The sequence below is a fragment of the Lacerta agilis genome, chromosome 3, assembly GCF_009819535.1.
Source record: "Lacerta agilis isolate rLacAgi1 chromosome 3, rLacAgi1.pri, whole genome shotgun sequence".
Classification (NCBI taxonomy): domain Eukaryota; kingdom Metazoa; phylum Chordata; class Lepidosauria; order Squamata; family Lacertidae; genus Lacerta; species Lacerta agilis.
Window position 1 is genome coordinate 116596935 of NC_046314.1, and position 20147 is coordinate 116617081.

A 20147-nucleotide genomic window follows, 5' to 3' on the forward strand; every position below is an offset into this window, starting at 1 on the left:
CGCACAGACCTTCTCACCGCCCCCTATCGCCGCAAAGCCCCTTTCTCCAAAGTCTTCTCCGTGCGCATGATGAATTATAGAATCATGGAATTGTACCGTTGGAAGGGGACCCCGAGGGTCATCTAGCCCAACCCCCTGCGATGCAGGAATCTCAGCTGAAGCATCCCTGACAGATGGCCGTCCAACCTCTGCTTGAAAACCTCCAAGGAAGGAGTCCACTACCTCCCAACTGCTCTGACTGTCAGAAAGTTTTTCCCGATGTTTAGTCGGAATCTCCTTTCTTGTCACTTGAAGCCATGGGTTCGAGTCCTACCCTCCAGAGCAGGAGAAAAAAGCTTGCTCTTGACAGTCCTTTAGATATTTGAAGATGGCTCTCCTATCTCCTCTCAGTCTCCTCTTTTCCAGGCTAAACGTGCCCAGCTCCTTCAACCGTTCCTCATCAGGCTTGGCTTCTAGACCCTTGATCATCTTAGTTGCACTCTTTGGGTTTGGGTCTGCAAATCCACCTCAGGATTGCCTCACCCAGCCCACATTTTGCCTACCTCTCCAAAAGAATATCGTGGGGGGGACTTTGTCAAAATCCATTTCAATGGAAGCCTTGCAACAGCCATGCGAGGTGGGAGGGGGTTATTAGCACCCCCATCTTGCTTATTTTATTTTTTATTTACTAGATGCCCCTTGGGATCCGTTCCAACTCTACGATTCTGTGATTACCATTTACAGACCTTGTTTTTTCTTCCAAGGAGCTCAGAGAGATCTCGTACACGGTTGTCCCCATTTCACCCTCACAACAACCCTGTGAGGTGGATTAGAGACTGGCACAAAAACACCCAGTGAGCTTCATGGCTGAGCGGGGATTCGAACCCAAGTAAACTGCTCCCAAGTTGCTAAGGGCGTTATATACTGTAATAAGAAAAAAAATCTGCCCTTTTTCCCTTATGGGGTACACAAGAGCCCTTGCAAAGTCCTTTGCAGGTTCTCCATTGGTAGGAGTGAAAAAGAGGCCAACCGGAGAAGATTGAGAAGCAAAGAAGCTTAGTAAGCTTGATCTTTATTGAAGCTGTTGCAACAGAGGTGATTTTCAGGGGGAAAGACCCAGAACAAAGCAAGCATGCTCTTATAAAGACATTTCAAAATCCCTCCTGAGAGCCATGTGGTGGTGGTGTAGTGGTTAAGAGTGGTGGACTCGTAATCTGGTGAACCGGGTTCGCGTCTCCGCTCCTCCCCATGCAGCTGCTGGGTGACCTTGGGCTAGTCCCACTTCTCTGAAGTCTCTCAGCCCCACTCACCTCACAGAGTGTTTGTTGTGGGGGAGGAAGGGAAAGGAGAATGTGAGCCGCTTTGAGACTCCTTCGGGTAGTGATAAAGCGGGATATCAAATCCAAACTCTTCTTCTTCTTCTTCTTCTTCTTCTTCTTCTTCTTCTTCTTCTTCTCCTGGAGTCTAGCCCACCCCCAGAAACATCAATCACAGAAGAGGTGTAACCCAAGACCACCACCACCACCCCCCAGTTACATCAGAGCTATATCACAAAATGGGAGGGTCAGAGGAGGTAACTTGGGAATTTCCCACACCTGTGCCATCTCTCCTTGACCCCTCCCAGACACACATATTTGCAAAACAAAAGGTTTCCTGCCCTGGCTGTTCCTTTGTGAGGGAAATGGCCCATCCTCAGGCAGAGACTTCTCACCTCCTCCCTGCAGATGAAAACACAAGGCCAGCTAGGAGACAAAATGGAGTGAGGCCTGTCTTCCTGTGCTGTTTTCAGACATGTGGCCTTATTTGTTTGGTACATTAATAACAATTATTATATATGAAAGACCTTAAAATTCTTACAATACCATGAGTAACACTAATCATAATACTAATACAGTCGTACCTCGGGTTACGTAAGCTTTGGGTTACTTTTTTTGGGTTACGTACTCCTGTAACCCGGAAGTGTTTTTCGCCCCGCGCGCAATCTGCGCATGCGCAAAGTGCAATATCATGCTTTCGCGCATGCGCGATATCGCCATTCGGTTTACGTACTTTTCGGGTTACAAACAGCACCCCGGAACCAATTAAGTACGTAATCCGAGGTACCACTGTCCCATCTCCACAAGAACCTGCGATAACCCAAAGAATTGATTGTGGGCGAGAGTCTGGGTCGGTTCAAAGGCTGAGCGGTTGTGGCTGCAGCAGTCGGGCAGCTGTGAGGGTGCTGACGTCTGCACGTCCCAGTGGTGGAAGTGAAACTGGGACAGGGGGTTAAAAATAAAAGAAATCCTTGCTCAGCTGTGGCAACAGACCTCTTGCCAAATCACAAGATCTGTCTGGCTTTGGGGTTTGTCAGATCTGAGAGAGGGGAGTCCTGCAGAAGGGGACACACACACGCACACACCCCTTAGGAACCTCCCTGGATAGCATCATAAGATTCTAGAGTGGGGATAGACCCCAATGTGGGAATGTTGAGGGGTGGCAGGAGGAGATATATTGTTTATTAATATCTTTCCTAACTTAGCAGAGTCTACATTCCCCTTTTTACATGCACAGCAGATAGCTGGTTGCAGGCTCGTGTGAGCCTCTCACTGTTATACAATCATCTGTCTCAGATTGAATTGTATAGTTCCTGGTAAATTCCCTTTAATCCAGGGGTAGGCAACCTAAGGCCCGTGGGCCAGATGCGGCCCAATCGCCTTCTCAATCTGGCCCGCGGACAGTCCCGGGAATCCGCGTGTTTTTACATGAGTAGAATGTGTCCTTTTATTTCAAATGCATCTCTGGGTTATTTATGCGGCATAGGAATTCGTTCATTTCCCCCAAAAAATAGTCCGGCCCCCCACATGCTCTGAGGGACGGTGGACTGGCCCCCTGCTGGAAAAGGTTGCTGACCCCTGCGTTTAATCCCTCTTAAAAGAATAAATACACAACAATCTTATTCAAAGTCAATAAAATAAGTTTACTCAAATCAGTTCTCAGTTGGATTCCTGAAGGCAGGCTTAGTTACAAGTATGTACATGTGCATCTATCCCATATTGGGGGAGGGGGGTAATCCCAGTGCCTCTGCTAGCTGAGCAGGGCATTCCTAGCTAAGAAGCTGGTCAAACAAAGAAGGAAGTGAAAAAGAGAGAGAGTGCTGTGTGACTTGTCCTTTTTTTTTACCTGGACAGGTAAGGTCACGCCCACCTCTACTCACATGCAAGGAAGGATGCTCCAGGCCAGGAGGAACAGGAAGTTTTGACTGGCCAGCCAACATTCCTTTGCATGTCCACTCTAGGAAAACAAGGAATGTTGTATTTGACTGCTCCCAGTGGATTACATCCCACTCAAAGGTAAATCTCGTCCAACCCCTTGCGATGCATTGCTCTTCTTCAGTGCACAGTGGGGCATCGCCAAAGACTGCTCTCTGGAGCCAGGGGCAGCTGTTATTGTTGTGGGCATACGTCTCTCTCAGCAGACAGTGGAGGAGTGCACCTTCACAGGTAAATCACGCTTTGGAGAGTTTCTGCGCCTGCTGTGGCTGTAGAGGCCGATACAGGAGAGACATGTTCTGTTGCAGCCGGGGCAGATGAAGGCGTCCGATTGCGCTGCTGCAGATGCACCAGGTCATTTCTTCTCTCGCCACCCCTTCTCTTGTTGTGTGTATCTCAGGAAGCAAATCCAAAAGAGGGTAGCTGTAGATGTGTCATTCGCACTATGGTGCACAAATAACTACAAAATCCAACCCGGTGCATGAAATTCAGTGAGTGAGACTCACTCCTCCGGTGGCAAAATGAGCCCTTCCTTCTCGGATGCAGGAAATTTTGGTGTGATCAGAGAGCAGGGCTTTGGCCTAGCTGGGGCCATTCACAGAATCGTAGATTTCTAGGGCTGGAAGCGACCCCCAACGGCCATCTAGTCCAACCCCCTGAAATGCACAAGATGTGTTCAGCAGCTGACAAGGTGGCTGAGATTCTGAGCTGCTGCGTGCCTGCTCAATGCAGAGTAATCACCTGAAGGGGGGACACAGAGGCTGGGGTTGGGGGGGGGCGAGGAAGAAAAAATGAGCAAGCATGGGGGGGGCCTTGAAAGTGAGTCTCCATTTCCTGATGGGCCTCCCTTCTGTCAGCAGAGGGCAGCAGACCCAAGGGCTCAAGCCCTCTGTGGGAAGACTCTGAGGGTCTCTTGTTAGCCTGTTGCAAGAAAGATCACCAGGAGAGCCCTGCAGCGACTGGGTCAGCCAAAGGGGGCCCAAAAAGTCAGGCATCCTGTTCTCCCAGCGGCCAACCAGATGCCCATTATGGGATATCTGCAAGCAGGATTCCAGCACAACAATACTCCCCCCCCCCCCGCAGTTTCCAGGAACAGGTATTCAGAAGCATTGCTGGCTCCAACTGCTCCCCCCCCCCCAAAAAAAAAAAATTGGGGCAGAGCAGAGCCATCCTGGCTCTAGAAACCTTTGACAGCCCTCTCCTCCTCCGGGAACTTCTCTGATCCAAGGCCATCCCTGCCTCTTGTGGGAGGGAGTTCCACTGTTTAAACACTTGCTGTGTAAGGACTTTTTTCTGCGCCTCCTGAATCTTCAAGCATTCCGCTTCATTGGATGGCGTTAGGATCTTAGGCTGCAATCTTAAAGCCACTTACTGGGGGGGGGAGTAAGCCCCATTCAGTTCAGTGGGACTGAATGCACTATTGAATGCCCCATTCAGTTCAGTGGGACTGATTGCACTATTGGTGAGGAAACCACACCAAAGCTCACCATGAAGTGTGCAAACTTCTACATTCTCTACAACTCTTCAGGTTGTGTAGGTAAACAAACCAAGATGGGGGGGTTGGGGGGGGAGAAACAGTTGACTGATGGTGAATGTGTGGCGTGTGCATGTGGGTCACGTCCCAGAAATGGAATATGGGGGGGGGTCATGGAATTGTAGAGTTGGGAGGGGTCCCCAAGTCATCTAGTCCAACCCCATGCAATGCAGGAATTTCCGAAGGAGGGAGCAACCACTGTATGTTATTTCTTCCCAGAAGTCCTAGATCAGAGGTCAGCAACCTAAGGCCCATGGGCCGGAAGCGGCCCATGAGGGTCGCTTAACTGGCCCATGAGCTGCCCCCCAACCGAGCCGCCCCCAACCGAGCTGCCCCCAACCGAGTCCCCACGCGCTGCACTAAAGTGGCGCAGTGAGTGCGGGGACTACTCTTTCCGCAGCTCCGGAAATTGCTTCTGCACATGCCCAGATACCAGAAATTGCATCTGCCTATGTCCACAGCACCAGAAATCGCTTCTGCGCATGCCCAGATGCCGAAAATCACTTCTGCACAGGCGTCTGGGCATGAGCAGAAGCGATTTCCAGCATCACGCTGCGCCGGCCCAGCCCATGGAGGATCTCCGCGGAAGTGATCCAGCCCGTGCCCGGAAAGCCTTGCCAACCCTTGTCCTAGGTGCTGCCTGAAACCTTGCATGGTCCCACCCAGAGCCTCATTTGAATGCCTCCTCCCATCTCACATCTTTTCCTGCCCCCACCCCCTTCACTTCATTTACCCTCCCAGTGAAGAGTAATGGAAACTTGAATGCTTGGACACTATTTTGGGATGTTTTGCTTGGCTAATAAAGACCAGTTATTGATTTTGAGATTTTCCTTATGAACCAGCAAAGCTATCTTTGCTTGTGTGTGTTGTGGTGTGTGTGTGTTCCTTAGAAACCCAAGTTTGTGAAAACAACTTGTAAGGAACAAATCCAGGAAGGCCTTCTACAGACTCACCCCCACCGAAGGTCCCTAAGGCTTGAAGTGATGATGGTTGCAATTTTAAAAATATGAACATGTTCTCAATGTGTTCCAGAACGTTAGAGCTGGAACCTCTACAACATTTTAATTCCTTCTTTAAATAAAAGAAATGAGCATTTGGCCAGCTGCTCTAGAAATCCCCATTTCAAGAGACTCGGAAAGAGATAAATGTAAAACTGTGATAAATGCAGATTTCTATTTACGTATAGGGTCTGTAATGCATCTGCATAAGGGCATTTGTATGTTTACATGTGTATGCTGTTGTGTGCCTACTCAGTATGTCATGATGGCAGTGAGTTTTTAAAAAGGCTGAGTGGTGTGACTGTTTGAAGGTCCCCCAAACTTAAATCAGCTCAACTGACACACTGTGTACCAAGACAGTATCATTTTCTAAGACCTTGACCTGTCAAAGAAATCACTGTTCTACTGTATTGTTGTTGTTCAGTCGTTCAGGTCGTGTCCGACTCTTCGTGACCCCATGGACCAGATCACGCAGGCACCCCTAGCCTCCACTGCCTCTCACAGTTTGGCCAAACTCATGCCAGTCGCTTCGAGAACACTGTCCAACCATCTCATCCTCTGTCGTCCCCTTCTCCTTGTGCCCTCCATCTTTCCCACCATCAGGGTCTTTTTCTAGGGAGTCTTCTCTTCTCATGAGGTGGCCAAAGTACTGGAGCCTCAACTTCAGGGATCTGCCCTATACAATGCTGCTTATTTCAAACGAGTCTGCAAACCTCCATTGTGGCAGGGCAAGTCGGCTTTGCTGCCACTTTACAGATGGGAAAACTGAGGCTAGCAGCTCCACACACCACACATATTTAAAGCAAATTCAGTGCACACGGCCCCCAAGAATCCTGGGATCTGCAGTTGCTAAGAAAGCTGGTACCTCAGAGCAGGGTAAACTACAGTTCCCAATGTTCTTTGGGGAAGTCATGTGCTTTTAAAAGTGTGTTGTTGTGTGCTTTGGATGATAAACAGCTGTGTGTATCATCTGCCCACCTGATATTGGACAGATTCAGACCTCCAGGCCACTTATCAACGGCGCCTGGCAGTGGCTCCCTAGGGTTACCGGCAAGGAATCGTTGCCCAGGCCTAGTTGGTGATGTCAGGAATTGAACCCGAGCCTTCCGCATGGAAGCCAAGCACTCTATCCCTGAGCGTATGAGCTTTCCTCATACAGCTGGTCATACAGAAACGTCCCGCAGAGCAGAGAGGAGGCATTTTGGCCAAAATCCTGCACCTCTTCGAAGTTCGGAAGGCTGGTAAAAATCCCCCTCGGTGCTTGGCAGGACAGTATGGAGAACCAGCTGCCGGGGCCATGGGATGGCGTGTTGCAGCGGCGATACTTTTCCATTTGCTCAGGGCTTGCATGTTTTAATTCCGCTTCACAGTGGATGCATTGCAGAGGACACGGCTGCATAACAGGCAATGCACACAAACACACACGCTCTCTCTCCTTGCTTCCAAAATCACACCCCATGAAATTCACACCGGAACATCCCAGTGTCTCGTCCCCCCCCACACACACACTAAAACACTGCACTCAACGAAAACTGAACACCAGAAGGCTTAGGACGGGCAAAAGAAATGATGTTTCCACACAGCACATTGTTAATCTATGGAACTCTCACCCACAGGAGGCAGCGATGATCAACCTGGATGGCTTTAGAAGCGAATTAGACAAGTGTTTGGGAGGAGCAGAGGGCTGTTGCTGGTGGCCTCCATGGTCGCTATGCTTCTGAATCCCAGTTGCTGGAAGCCACAGGAGGGGAGAGTACTGTACTGCCCTTGAGTTCAAATCCTGCCTGCGGGTTTTTCACATGCATCTGGTTGGCTCCTGTGAGGACAGGATGCTGAACTAGGTAGGCCATTGGGCTGACCCAGCAGGCTATTCAAGTTAGGCCCCTCCAGAAAGGGCATGCTTGGGGGGTGGGGAGACCCCGGGTCCCCCCCACCTCCCCCCCACACACACACTGCCTGCCTCCTGCTTGCCTCTCTCTCTCCCCCCTCCTCTCCCCCCTTCCCCGGTGAAGAGGACATTTGTTAGCAATTAGGGCTGGAGGGAGGGGACCCAGCGCATATTTCGGCAAAGCTCCAACGCCGCCTCGCCTCCCTTTCCTTCCCTCCTCCCTCCCTCCCCCACCCCCTGCTGGATTTGGGGGCAGCGGCCATGGGAGGGAAGGCTCCAGCCAGCCGGAGAGGCGGCTGGCATATAGAGGAGCCAGCCACTCGCCCTGTTTTGAAAGCGCGAGGAAGTTTGTCTGGGCAATGGCCCAGGGGGAGCCCGCAGGAGAGGAGAGAGAGCCGTGCGCCCACGAGGCAGCAGAGATGCGGACTCCTTGCGCACTGACTGAAGGGAAGAAGGCCACTCTCTGGGGCGAGGGGAGCCGGACAGGGGGTGGATGTTTAGCCAGGAGGAGGAAGGGGAACGCAGCCACCTTCACGGGGCACTGAAGGGCTGAGTCTCGCCGCCACCTCCCTCGGCGCACCGACGGCCAGGTGAAAAAATGGCCCACTATTAGCAGCGGTGGATGGAAGCGAGGGACCCCCTTCTGCAGGCTTCTGCTTCTGCTGTGGAGTAGGGTGCGGGGGGAAGGATGCCCACTCCACGCTCCGGAGCCGCGGTGCTCTGTTCCCCAAGCCGCATCCGGTGTCTCTGGGATGTGCTGCTGGGATGCGGCGGCGCGATCCTCTGAGCTCCATCCTCGAGGACCAGAGACGTCTGGCAAGCTTCGCCTCTTCACCTGCAAGGCCTACGGGAGTCAAACCTCCCTCCCTCGCTCGCTTGTTTCGCTAGAAGCGGCTCGGACTGGGCCGTGGTGGTCGCAGACCTCCTCGGGGAGAGGATCATGAAAGGTGAGTCGGAGGCAGCGAGGCTGCTGAGAGCCACACAGAGCTCTTTGTCGCTTCTGCTGCAAGAGAAACGGTGGCGACCCTTCTGGAAATGAAAGGAAAAAGGTCTCCCTTTAGTGATCTGAGGTTTGTTTAGAATCGATGCAGCTCTTCAGAGCCACAGTTAGGATCTGCCATCTGCCCTGAGGTTCGCACTGGAGAAGGTCCTGGTGGAATCTGGGCAAAGGTGTAGTAGATCTCATTTGGATTTTCTGCCCTGCTCGTCCAATTGACTTGGGCTGGCCCAGATCGAACACAGAACTCGGCACCCACTGTGAAAGGAGTCCTGGTGGTGCACTTCTGAGTCTGACGTCGTGGTGGTTGACTCTGCAGACGTGCTGTTAGCCGCAATCAACAGGTCGTAGTGTCCCAGGTCAAGGGAAGGAACAGCCCCACTCTATTGTGCCTTCGGTCAGACCGACACCTGGAGTCCTGTGTCCAGTTCTGGGCACCACAATTTAAGAAGGATATTGACAAGCTGGAACATGTGCAGGTGAAGGCAACCGAGATTATCAAGGGCCTGGAAACCAAGCCTTACGAGGAATAGTTGGGGGAGTTGGGGATGCTTTAGCTGAGATTCCTGCATTGCAGGGGGTTGGGCTAGATGACCCCCTGGGGTCCCTCCCAACTCCACATTTCTATAATTCATAGCTATCCTGTCATTTCTTACGAAAGGCTGTGTTTTGATGTATTCCCCCCCCAAAAAAAAACTACCCCAGCTTTGATCCAAACTGGGCAAAAGAAACTCCCAGCTGCGTTTTAAACGGGGGATGTGTTCACAGACTAAATCTTCCCAGGCGCTTAATTCGAAATGAGCGTCCCCTTTGCAAATGCCGGAGACGAGAGAGGCAATGCTGCTTCTTCTTTGGAGATTCCTCGTAGCCCAGGAAGATTGTCTTCCATAAACACGGTTTTAACAATGAGTCCGTAGGTGACTGTGGAGGCCAATTCTGGATCCACACGTCCTTCCACAGTGGGGACATAGGTTTCCGTGCGGGAGCTGATCACCGGTGAGGGTTTGCCAAGCGTGCATTCCTCTTAGCACGTTTCTTCCTTGCGCCTGAGTTCGAGAGGCAATGCAGAGGGAGACTGGGCGAGGAAGCGCAGTCAGGAATTGTTACCAGGGGTCTGAGGAAACTCAGGAGCCGGGGGTGGGGAGGGGGAAGTGGACGGGAGAGGCGGGGCCGGGGTGCGGAGGGAGTCCGGGGTTACGCAGAGGGCTCACAGCTCTGGCTACAACAGCGGCTCATTGCTTGCCTTCCAGTCCTCAGGACATCCACCCACCCACCTACCCACCCACTCCCACTTCTTTTCCCTTTTCGTCTGACTTCAGAGATCAAAAGTACAGCTCAGATTTCAGAGTGCAAATTACCAGAAAAACAGATGGAGGCGGGGGGGGGGCTGTTTCTCGTCCGTGTGCAAGGCGCATCATTTAGCGCTGATACTCATAATTGCGGGCTTGAAACTTGACCCCGCAAATGTCGCTTGGTTCCTGGTGCAGGAAATTGCAGGAGCGCCGTTTGAATCTGCTCTTGGCCCAGGCAACTTCTCAGTCCTGAACACGCCCTGAGGTTTCCTTTTCCCTCGCTCTCATCCTGCAAGCGCCACCCTCTGGGATTGCTGCGTGCCGGTTCTGCCGCCATGGAGTCACAGAATTGTAGAGTTGGGAGGGACCCCCCAAGGGTCATCCAGTCCAACCCCCTGCAGTACACGAATCACAGCTGAAGAATGCCTTAATTAGAGGTTTTTAAACAGAGGTTGGGACACGGGTGGCGCTGTGGTCTAAACCACTGAGCCTTGGGCTTGCTGATTGGAAGGTTGGCGGTTCGAATCCCCATGATGGGGTGAGCTCCCGTTGCTCGGATCCCAGCTCCTGCCAAACTAGCAATTTGAAAGCACGTCAAAGTGCAAGTAGATAAATAGGTACCTCTCCATCAGGAAGGTAAATGGCGTTTCCATGCGCTGCTCTGGTTCGCCAGAAGTGGCTTAGTCATGCTGGCCATATGACCCAGAACCGTAAGCCGGCTCCCTCGGCCAGTAAAGCGAGATGAGTGCCACAACCCCAGAGTAGTTCGTGACTGGACTTAACTGTCAGGGGTCCTTTACCTTTATCTTTTTTTAAAGCAGAGGATGGATGGCCATCTGTCATGGATGCTTCAGCTGTGATTCCTGCATTGCAGGGGGTTGGTCTAGATGCCCCTTGGGGTCCCTTCCAACTCTGCAATCACAACCTGACTTGTGGGAAAACAGCAGTGCTAACCCTACACACCTGGGAGTAAACTTACTGATTTCAATAGGACTTCTGAGTAGAGCCGACATGGTTAGAAGTGCACTGTTAAAGATGGTATTTATTGTTGCATTTTGTGGCCTATGTAGGCAAGCATTCTCTCTCTCTCTCTCTCTCTCTCTGTGTGTGTGTGTGTGTGTGTGTCTTACATACACAAAGATGCCCTGACCTACATCCTAGTCTTGAGACAGGAACTAGGGCGTCATCAGGTGCCATGGATGGGGCAGTAAGTGGGAATTCCTAGTCATTAGGAACACAATGAAATCAATTGACTGGGAAGGTCTAACAAGGACCCAAGAAGAGCACAGCTTGTTGTTGTTGTTCAGTCGTTCAGTCGTGTCCGACTCTTCGTGACCCCATGGACCAGAGTACGCCAGGCACGCCTATCCTTCACTGCCTCTCGCAGTTTGGCCAAACTCATGTCAGTAGCCTCAAGAACACTGTCCAACCATCTCATCCTCTGTCGTCCCCTTCTCCTTGTGCCCTCCATCTTTCCCAACATCAGGGTCTTTTCTAGGGATTCTTCTCTTCTCATGAGGTGGCCAAAGTACTGGAGCCTCAACTTCAGGATCTGTCCTTCTAGTGAGTACTCAGGGCTGATTTCTTTGAGAATGGATAGGTTTGATCTTCTTGCAGTCCACGGGACTCTCAAGAGTCTCCTCCAGCACCATAATTCAAAAGCATCAATTCTACGGCGATCAGCCTTCTTTATGGTCCAGCTCTCACTTCCGTACATTACTACTGGGAAAACCATAGCTTTAACTATACGGACTTTTGTCGGCAAGGTGATGTCTTTGCTTTTTAAGATGCTGTCTAGGTTTGTCATTGCTTTTCTCCCAAGAAGCAGGCGTCTTCTGATTTCGTGACTGCTGTCACCATCTGCAGTGATCATGGAACCCAAGAAAGTGAAATCTCTCACTGCCTCCATTTCTTCCCCTTCTATTTGCCAGGAGGTGATGGGACCAGTGGCCATGATCTTAGTTTTTTTGATGTTGAGCTTCAGACCATATTTTGCGCTCTCTTCTTTCACCCTCATTAAAAGGTTCTTCATGGATCACAGCCTGCTCTTCTCACAGTGACCACCCTGGTGCCTTGATGGGAAGGAGGGTCAGAGCACAAGAGCCCCTCTCCCCTTTCCGGCAACAGGGATTCAGAAGGTATTACCATGGATGGCCTTATATCCTCCTCCACAAATTTGTCTAATCCTCTTTCAAAGCCATCTAGGTTGGCGGCCATCACTGCCTCCTGTGGCAGGGAGTTCCATAGTTTAACAATGTGCAGCATGAAGATGAAGTCTCTTTTATCTTCCCCAATCTTCCAGCATTCAGATGCCTGCGGGTGTCTCCTTCTTTGCAAATGAATGGGAGCTGGGCAACCGATCCAGACCCTGAGTCATTCTGCCAGATCCTTGGATTCCAGCCCCCTACCCTGACCCAGCTGATATGCAGAAACAATCCTCGTTTCTTTTGCTTAAAGGCTGCCCTCTCCAAACAAGAATCTGGAGCTCTCTCCCTCTTGCACGCACTGCAGGCTTCATTTTTGGCTAACAAAACCCCGTCATTACCAGATCCCAACCCGGAGTTTACAATAAATAAATAAATTAAAGGCCTGCATCTCGCAAACTCACCAGTCCTGGGAGTTCAAGCTAGCAATCATCTCATTTCCAAATGGAGGGCCTTGTCCTTCCTTGCTCTCCTTCAAAGGCCTCCTGGAGTTCACTCTGATTTTTTTGTGGACCCCTTCCATGCTATAATCACTCAGAAGAGAGACAATCTGCAATCATCCTGGGGAAGGGCTGAGTATTGAGCTGGACTTTGATGAGCATTTAGGCTGATGCCAGACTGAGTTTGGAGCTTATTAATTTGATGATGATGATAATTTTGGGCAAATAAAGGGGTATGTGACAGAGGTTTAGAAAACTCTGCACAGACATGGGGAGAGTAGGCAGAGAAACTTTTTCCTCTTCTCAGCTCCTAAAACTAGACCCCTGTGAGGATCACCCAGCCAAGCAGGCAGATTCATTCTGGACAAAAAGATGGTTCCTGGGGGTCTCTTCCAACACTGAAGCTCTGATTCACATGGCGCTTTGGAAATTCAACACCACAAATTCCTGCGGCGCCTACTAATTTTTACGGCTTTAAAGTGAGATTAGACAAATTGAATAAGGCTATCGGTTTCTATGCCTCCAGCAAGAGAAGTGGCTTGGCCCTTTCCTGAAACAACTCATTTGGTAGGAGGAATAGAATTGTAGCGTTGGAAGGGATCCCCAGGGGTCATCTAGTCCAACCGCAGGAATCACAGTGAAAGAATCCCCAAAAGATGGCTATCCAGCCTCTGCTTAAAAACCTCCAAGTCCATCATCTTACAAGGGAGCCCGTTCCTCTGTCAAAAGTCTCTTACTGCCAGAAAGTTCTTCCTAATGTTCAGTCGGCATGTACAAGCAAGCTTTTGAGCTGCACAGGTCTCTTCGTCAGGCACAATGGGAAACTTAACTAGATCACAGGTGCCCCTTTCGCAGACCTTTTTCCGCAGGGTGCAACGTACACCTCTAACTTTGGACCCCAAATCTCCAGGGTGCCCCTCAGAGCTAAGATTTTCACCTGGCAGCCCTTGGTCCTTCAGATGGCAAATATTTGCTTGCCTTCTCCGCAAGATGATCTAAAGGGAGGATAAACACAAGTGCCAGGTCTGCTCTGGAAAACAGCCTGCACCTGGCCGAACGAACCGCTTCTCCCTTCCCCTTGTTGATGTAAGGGAAGATGGGGGTTTCATAAGCTGTTGACCCAAGGAAGCCTGTCAAATGTTGAAAGGCACACATGGCTCTTTGCAAACCCGTTTGCTGGATTGATTTCATTCCACATAAAAGGCCCGGCTGAACACAAGCCCACCGGTAACCATGAGAATGCCACGGGGGCGCAAGGCCTGGGGGAACACAATGCCCGCCCCCTCCCTGGGCAGCCACCTGGGTGAGGCTAAGACAGGGGCTCCTGTCTCTCTCATGTGTGCAGGGCTGCCAGGAGAGCCATCGCCATCACCTGGCAATCTGGGGCATCTGCCAGGGCCCAGTATTGATGCCTGCCCCCGACCTCATAAGATCCTGCTGGATCAGGCCAAAAGCCCATCTAGTCCAGCACCCACTTCTCACCATGGTTAACCAAATGCCCCAGTGGGAAACCCAGCAAGCAGGATTCAAGCATAAGAGCACTACTCTCCCCTTCTGTGGTTTCCAGCAAGTGGGATTCAGAAGAATGGCTGCCTCTCACCATGGTGCCAATGCATAGTCACCTTGGTTAGGGGCCATCAATAGCCCTTTTCTTCTCCGTGAATTTGTCCCATCCTCTTTTAAACGCGGGTGGCGCTGTGGGTTAAACCACAGAGCAGAGGGCTTGCCGATCGGAAGGTCGGCGGTTCGAATCCCTGTGATGGGGTGAGCTCCCGTTGCTCGGTCCCAGCTCCTGCCAACCTAGCAGTTCGAAAGTACGTCAAAGTGCAAGTAGATAAATAGGTACCGCTCTGGTGGGAAGGTAAACAGCATTTCCATGCGCTGCTCTGGTTCACCAGAAGCGGCTTAGTCATGCTGGCCACATGACCCAGAAACTGTACACCGGCTCCCTCGGCTAGTAACGCGAGATGAGTGCCGTAACTCCAGAGTCGTCCGCGACTGGACCTAATGGTCAGGGGTCCCTTTACCTTTACCTTTTAAAGCCATTCCAGTAGGTGGCCATCACTGTCTCCTGTGGGAATCAGTTCCATAGTTTAACTCTGTGCTGTGTGAAGAAATCCTTCCTTTTATTTCTGCCCAAAAGCCCAACATTCAGTTTCATTAGATTCCAACTCCACAATTCTATGATTCTATGAGTTCCTTTATTGCCCTTTTATTTTTATTTTCTGCCTCACAAACGTCCATCAGTCTCGCATGTTGCTGACAGAGCAAGTCAAACCCTCTCTCTTTTATTTTTTAACCCCAGCAGGCACTTGAAGGAATGGGTCTGAATTTGTGACGGGTGATGATTTGTCGTCGTCCCCCCCCCCCAACTGAGACACTGGTTTGCTGCTAAAGGCTTCCTTCAGCCTCCAGCAACCAGGCGCCATTCAGAAGCTTCGAACTACAACTCCCTGGGGCCATCTGTTTTGTACCCAGGTTTATGTATGTATTTATTTCACAAAATTTATACATGACTTAAAAACAACTCTGTAACTCATTCAAAATATATAACCACCAATCAACCAAAAACAGGTTTTTAGAAGTCCACATTCTACATGTCTGCAGAGGCTTGCCGAAACAAAAATGTTTTTAGCAGGTGCTCGAAAAGAGCACAGGGAGAGCATCTGCCCGGTGTCAAGAGGCAGGGAGTTCCAGATTGATTCACTCCCCGCTGGCATCTGCAGGCAAGGCTTGCCTGAAACCCCAGAGAGCTGCTGCCAGCCAGTGTATGGAAGACTGACTCAACATAGAGCTGTTTCCACTATTCCTGTACATTCTGGGACCGATCAGATCTGTAGTTCGAAACATCTGGAAGGCGCCAGGTTGGGGGAGACCGGCTTATGTTACTTTCAAATATAGGGCATGAGTTGCGTTTCTTATTTGGCTTTGAGGTGTTTCATTGTTTTTTTACGGCCCTATCGCCAGCCACCCTCGGCTTTATGGAGCCATGAGGCAGGATCAAGAGGGAACGGAAAAATCAATAGCAGACGGTGCTGAAATAACTGTGCCCCGAGTGCCTTTGGAAATGAAGCCCTGCCCCTCATCCATAGGAACAGAGGAATCTGCTTTATACAAGGCCAGACCATTGGCCCATCCAGAATCATAGAACTGTAAAGCTGGAAGGGATCCCCGAGGGTCATCTAGTCCAACCCCCTGCAAAGGAAGGAATCTCAGCTAAAGCACCCATGACAGATGGCCATCCAACCTCTGCTTAAAAATCCTCCAAGGAAGGAGAGTCCACAACCTCCCGAGGGAGTCCATGATACTGTTGAACAGCTCTTACTGTCACAATGTTCTTGAAGCCATGGGTTCGAGTCCTGCCCTCCAGAGCAGGAGAAAACAACCTTCTTCCCTCTTCCATGTGACAGCCCTTGAGAGATTGGAAGATGGCTCTCCTATCTCCTCTCAGTGTCCTCTTTTTCCTTCTAAACATACCCAACCCCCCCCCCCCAACCGTTCCCCACACACATGGTATCCAACTCCTAGGGGCTGAAGTCCCTTCGCCCTCCCCAATAAAATATTAGAGGTGTCCGGGGGGGGGGCAAATTTGATGGGCATTGCCATTCAAATGGTGCGTGTGTACCGTGTCATGTGCTTGATTATGTGGGGTGGGGTTTACTTGGGGCCCCCAATATTTTATTCAAGTTGGCACCCCTGCTCACACACAATACTGTTCCCCTACCTAGCAGCTAGGTGGCATTAGCCCAGAGGAGCCCCTCGCCTAGTTGCCCGCTCTCGCATCCTGGCTCCTTCTTTTGATATGCTGATGAGGGCACTCAAGGGGCCAGCGAAGGTCCTTGTTGTGTAAGGAAACTTGTCTGACGAATACAGGAATTGGAAGGGTGGACACAGGGCATCATCTAGACTGACCCCCTACCCCTACCCACAAGAAGAGTTTGGATTTGATATCCCGCTTTATCACTACCCGAAGGAGTCTCAAAGCAGCTCACATTCTCCTCTCCCTTCCTCCCCCACAACAAACACTCTGTGAGGTGAGTGGGGCTGAGAGACTTCAGAGAAGGGTGACTAGCCCAAGGTCACCCAGCAGCTGCATGTGGAGGAGTGGAGACGCGAACCCTGTTCACCAGATTACGAGTCTACCACTCTTAACCACTGCACCACACTGGCTCTCGTGTGTATGTTTGTGAACCATAATCCTAGCTGGGCTCCCGCTTTGGGTGAAGAACCCGCTATGAGGGCTCTTGAAATCTTTCATCTGTCTTCATCCCTCGATGGCCAATGTCTCTGCCAGCTCTTCTTCTCCTTGTCAGAGTGCCCAGCTTGCGGCTGGCAAAGAAATCCCTGGTGCGCCCTCATCTCTTAAATGAACCACAGCGTCCAAGAAACACAGAGTGGGGCGGGGCAAGCTCTTTTCCCCCGAAGCATCCTGCTAGTACTTGGCCATCTAGCACTTTCGAAAAAGGCTGGGAGCCTCAAGGGAAGTGGGTCAAAAGGAGGATCCTGACCAGAAATTCAGAGTAGGTTGGTTGGCACCTGTCTGTCTCAGGAGACATTGAAGGAGTGCGCATTCTGGGGTGAGGTCAAGACGTTGGAAGGTTGCAGTACCTGCTGTGGCTGAAGAGAGCGATACAGGAGAGGCATGTTCAGAGGTGGAGCTAGCTGCTCCAGCACCTGGAGTGGCGCACATGCTGTGCACCCAGCATAGCTGTCAAGTTTTGAATTTGAAAATAAGGGATCAGCAGTCTCACCTATCCCGGGAACAGTCACATGTCAGTGGTGGGCGGAGCCAGAAGCAAAAGTGGGCAGAGCAGCAATGTAAACTCCAAGCAGGCTCGGAGCGGAGCAAAGAGGAGGGCAGCCATGTGCTCCGTGCAATGGAGCCCCATCGTCTTCTTGTCTGATCCCATCAAAACAGGACAGGAAGCAGCAGCTGCTCAAAGGCAGCCAGGCTCTGCCTGCCAGCTAACCCTATTGGCCGGCTGAGGGGCTTGGCGGCAACGGATAGGGGCTGATGCAGGGGGAGGAATACACCCCCCTGTAAGCACGGGAAACGGCTCCCACTTGCTTTGAGGGCTGAGGCTTTTCTCTCCAAGTAGGCGAGGTCTTCCCACCCAGTCCCTGGCCAGCAGGGGAGGAGCTGCTTCCATTAAAAACGGGAAATTTAAGGGAAATAAAAAAATAAGGGAGAGCAGCGGGAAACTGCTTGAAATAAGGGAGAATCCCGGGGAAAACGGGATACTTGACAGCACTGGCACCCGGTGGCTAGCCGCCCGAGGTGGCAGGGCAAGCGTCCCAGGAAGGTGCTGCCCTCAGCGAGTGGTGAGCGTCCCATGGGGTGCCGCCAATGGCGAGCGGTGCAGCAATGGCACACACACCCCCAGGATGATACCCAGGGTGGACTGCATTCACCACACACCCCCTTCCTCCTCCACTGGGCATGTTTTGTTGCAGCCAGAGCAGAGGAAGGCATCCGGTCGTGCTGCCGCAGATGCAGCGATTCTTCTCTCTGCGCTCCTGCCAGTGGTCATTTCTTTGCTCACTGCTGTGGATGCGCAACCTGACTGCCAGTTTCCAGGCAATGCGCTCGTCTGCAAGGGATTCTCCTGGGGGGGGCAAGGTTGACGCTTGCCAGCCTTCATGTCGATGTTTGCAGACATATTTGTACTGCAGAGTTGGTCTGCCAACGGGCTTGGCGCCAGAGGCCAGCTCCCCGTAGAGAACAGAGGTGTAGGGGGATCGTTCCCCTAATCAAAAGTTAATCAGATGCCCAACTGATATCTCTGAGATGAAATATTTAATTGCTTTGTACAAGGCTGCTCTTAAATCCTCGTAGGCAGGGCAAACAAGTTAGTAGTGGGTTGGTTAAGCCACAAGGGTAAGCTAGTGAGGTAAGTTTCAGGCACATTGATGCCACTGTGGGCAAACTCTCGCTCCATAGGGGACCTGGCAATTCTTCAGCTATGGCCAAGGGCACAGAGTGGAGACGCAGAGCCGTAAAGGCTTTTATCCGTTTGGCAATTTCAGTGCTGGTTGCAAAGTGAGGGCGAGGGTTTGAAGGGGTAGTTTGGCATGCCAAGCGGACAGATGGTTTGTTTAAAAAGGTTCAACACCGTGCCCCTTTTGTTCCATGGAAGCAGCTGATCCCAGCACTTTGTTGTTCTTAATTTTTTTTTAACAAAACAATGTTTTCGTTTTTGTATTTCAGAGGAAGACCTCATTGGAGAAGACGACGAGATGCCATCCTTCAGATACAGGCCAAATGGTAAGAGCTGCTGGGTGGGGGAGGGGGGTATTAGAGTGTGTGTGTGTGTGTGTGTGTGTGTGGGCACGCTCGCATGCTTGCAAGTGGTGATGTTAAGAGAGGGAACATACATCAAAGTACTAGGCATTTGAAACATGCCACAGAGTGCGTGCCGAGTAGACCCCACAGATGGAAACACTGAAGAGACGTAAAAATATCTTTGCATGGTTTAATAACAAAACTCCTCTAACATACCGTATTTTTCGCTCCATAAGACACACTTTTTTCCTCCTAAAAAGTAAGGGGAAATATCTGTGCGTCTTATGGAGCGAATGGTGGTCCCTGGAGCTGAATTGCCCAGGGGCCAAAAGAGGATCGTGCTTTTTATTTCACAAAGAGAAAAGGGGGTGTTGAAAGGACCCCGCTCAGCAGCTGATCAGCAAGAGATCAGGAGAGAGATAAGAGTCCTGGCTCCCTTTCAGCCCCGCCCTCCATTGTTGAATGTGCTGCAGAGGGAGGTTGTTTGTTTCCCCAGGACATGTGACTGGCTGATTAGATTATCTGTCTAGAAACTGTAGAAAAGGCTCCCTTTCCTTTAGAAGCTGCAGAAATGTGAGTTCAACCCCATAAAAATGGGGCTTTTCCTCTTTGCTTTTCCCCCTTTGCAAAAGGAGCTTTGCTTTTCCCCCTTTGCAAAAAAGCTGCAAAACCTTTAGCTGATCCTCAAAAAAAACAGGGTTTTTCCCTTTGCAAAAAAAGCTGCAAAACTTTTAGCTGATCCTCAAAAAAACAGGGCTTTTAGAGGAGGAAAACCAGGAAAAAAATTCTTGTTTCCTCCTCTAAAAACGAGGTGCGCCCTATGGTCCAGTGAAAAATACGGTACATCTTATATAGTGTCTATAATCATCACCCACCCACCAGGGAAGAGTAAGGGACATACTGCACATTATATCTCATTCACAATTGCTGACACAGCTAATTACAGTGACTTATCAGCACCTGCTACACTGCTAAACAGCTGTAAAAACTTTGTGCTCGTGATGCAGTCAGATGAACGTGATCAAAAAATTATCAAGGGGATGGAGTGATTCCCTTGCGAAGCGAGGCTGCAGTATTTGGGACTTCTTAGTTTAGAGAAACGGCAAGCAAGAGAAGACATTATAGAAGTTTACAAAATCATGCAATGCCCAGAATTCTTTGAGGGAAAGAATGTCCTTCAAAGTTACGATGTGTCCACATCCCAGCATGCGCTAAAGAAGGGAAGCTGAGCATGGGCAGGTACAGAGCAGGAAGTCGGCTGTGATAATTGACTGTCATGAA

The 20147-nt window shown here is 50.8% G+C and overlaps 1 protein-coding gene across 1 annotated transcript in view; it reads left to right on the plus strand.

Moving 5' to 3' along the window:
• Window positions 1–8444: 8444 nt before the first annotated feature.
• The window catches only part of SCARA3 (scavenger receptor class A member 3), a 29853-nt gene continuing 18150 nt past the window's right edge, over window positions 8445–20147 (plus strand). Inside the window, exons 1-2 of the mRNA XM_033145231.1 lie at window positions 8445–8597; window positions 18792–18848. Of these exons, the coding sequence (XP_033001122.1) occupies window positions 8591–8597; window positions 18792–18848 (64 nt within the window). The 5' untranslated portion in view covers window positions 8445–8590. The remainder of the gene's footprint in view (window positions 8598–18791; window positions 18849–20147) is intronic.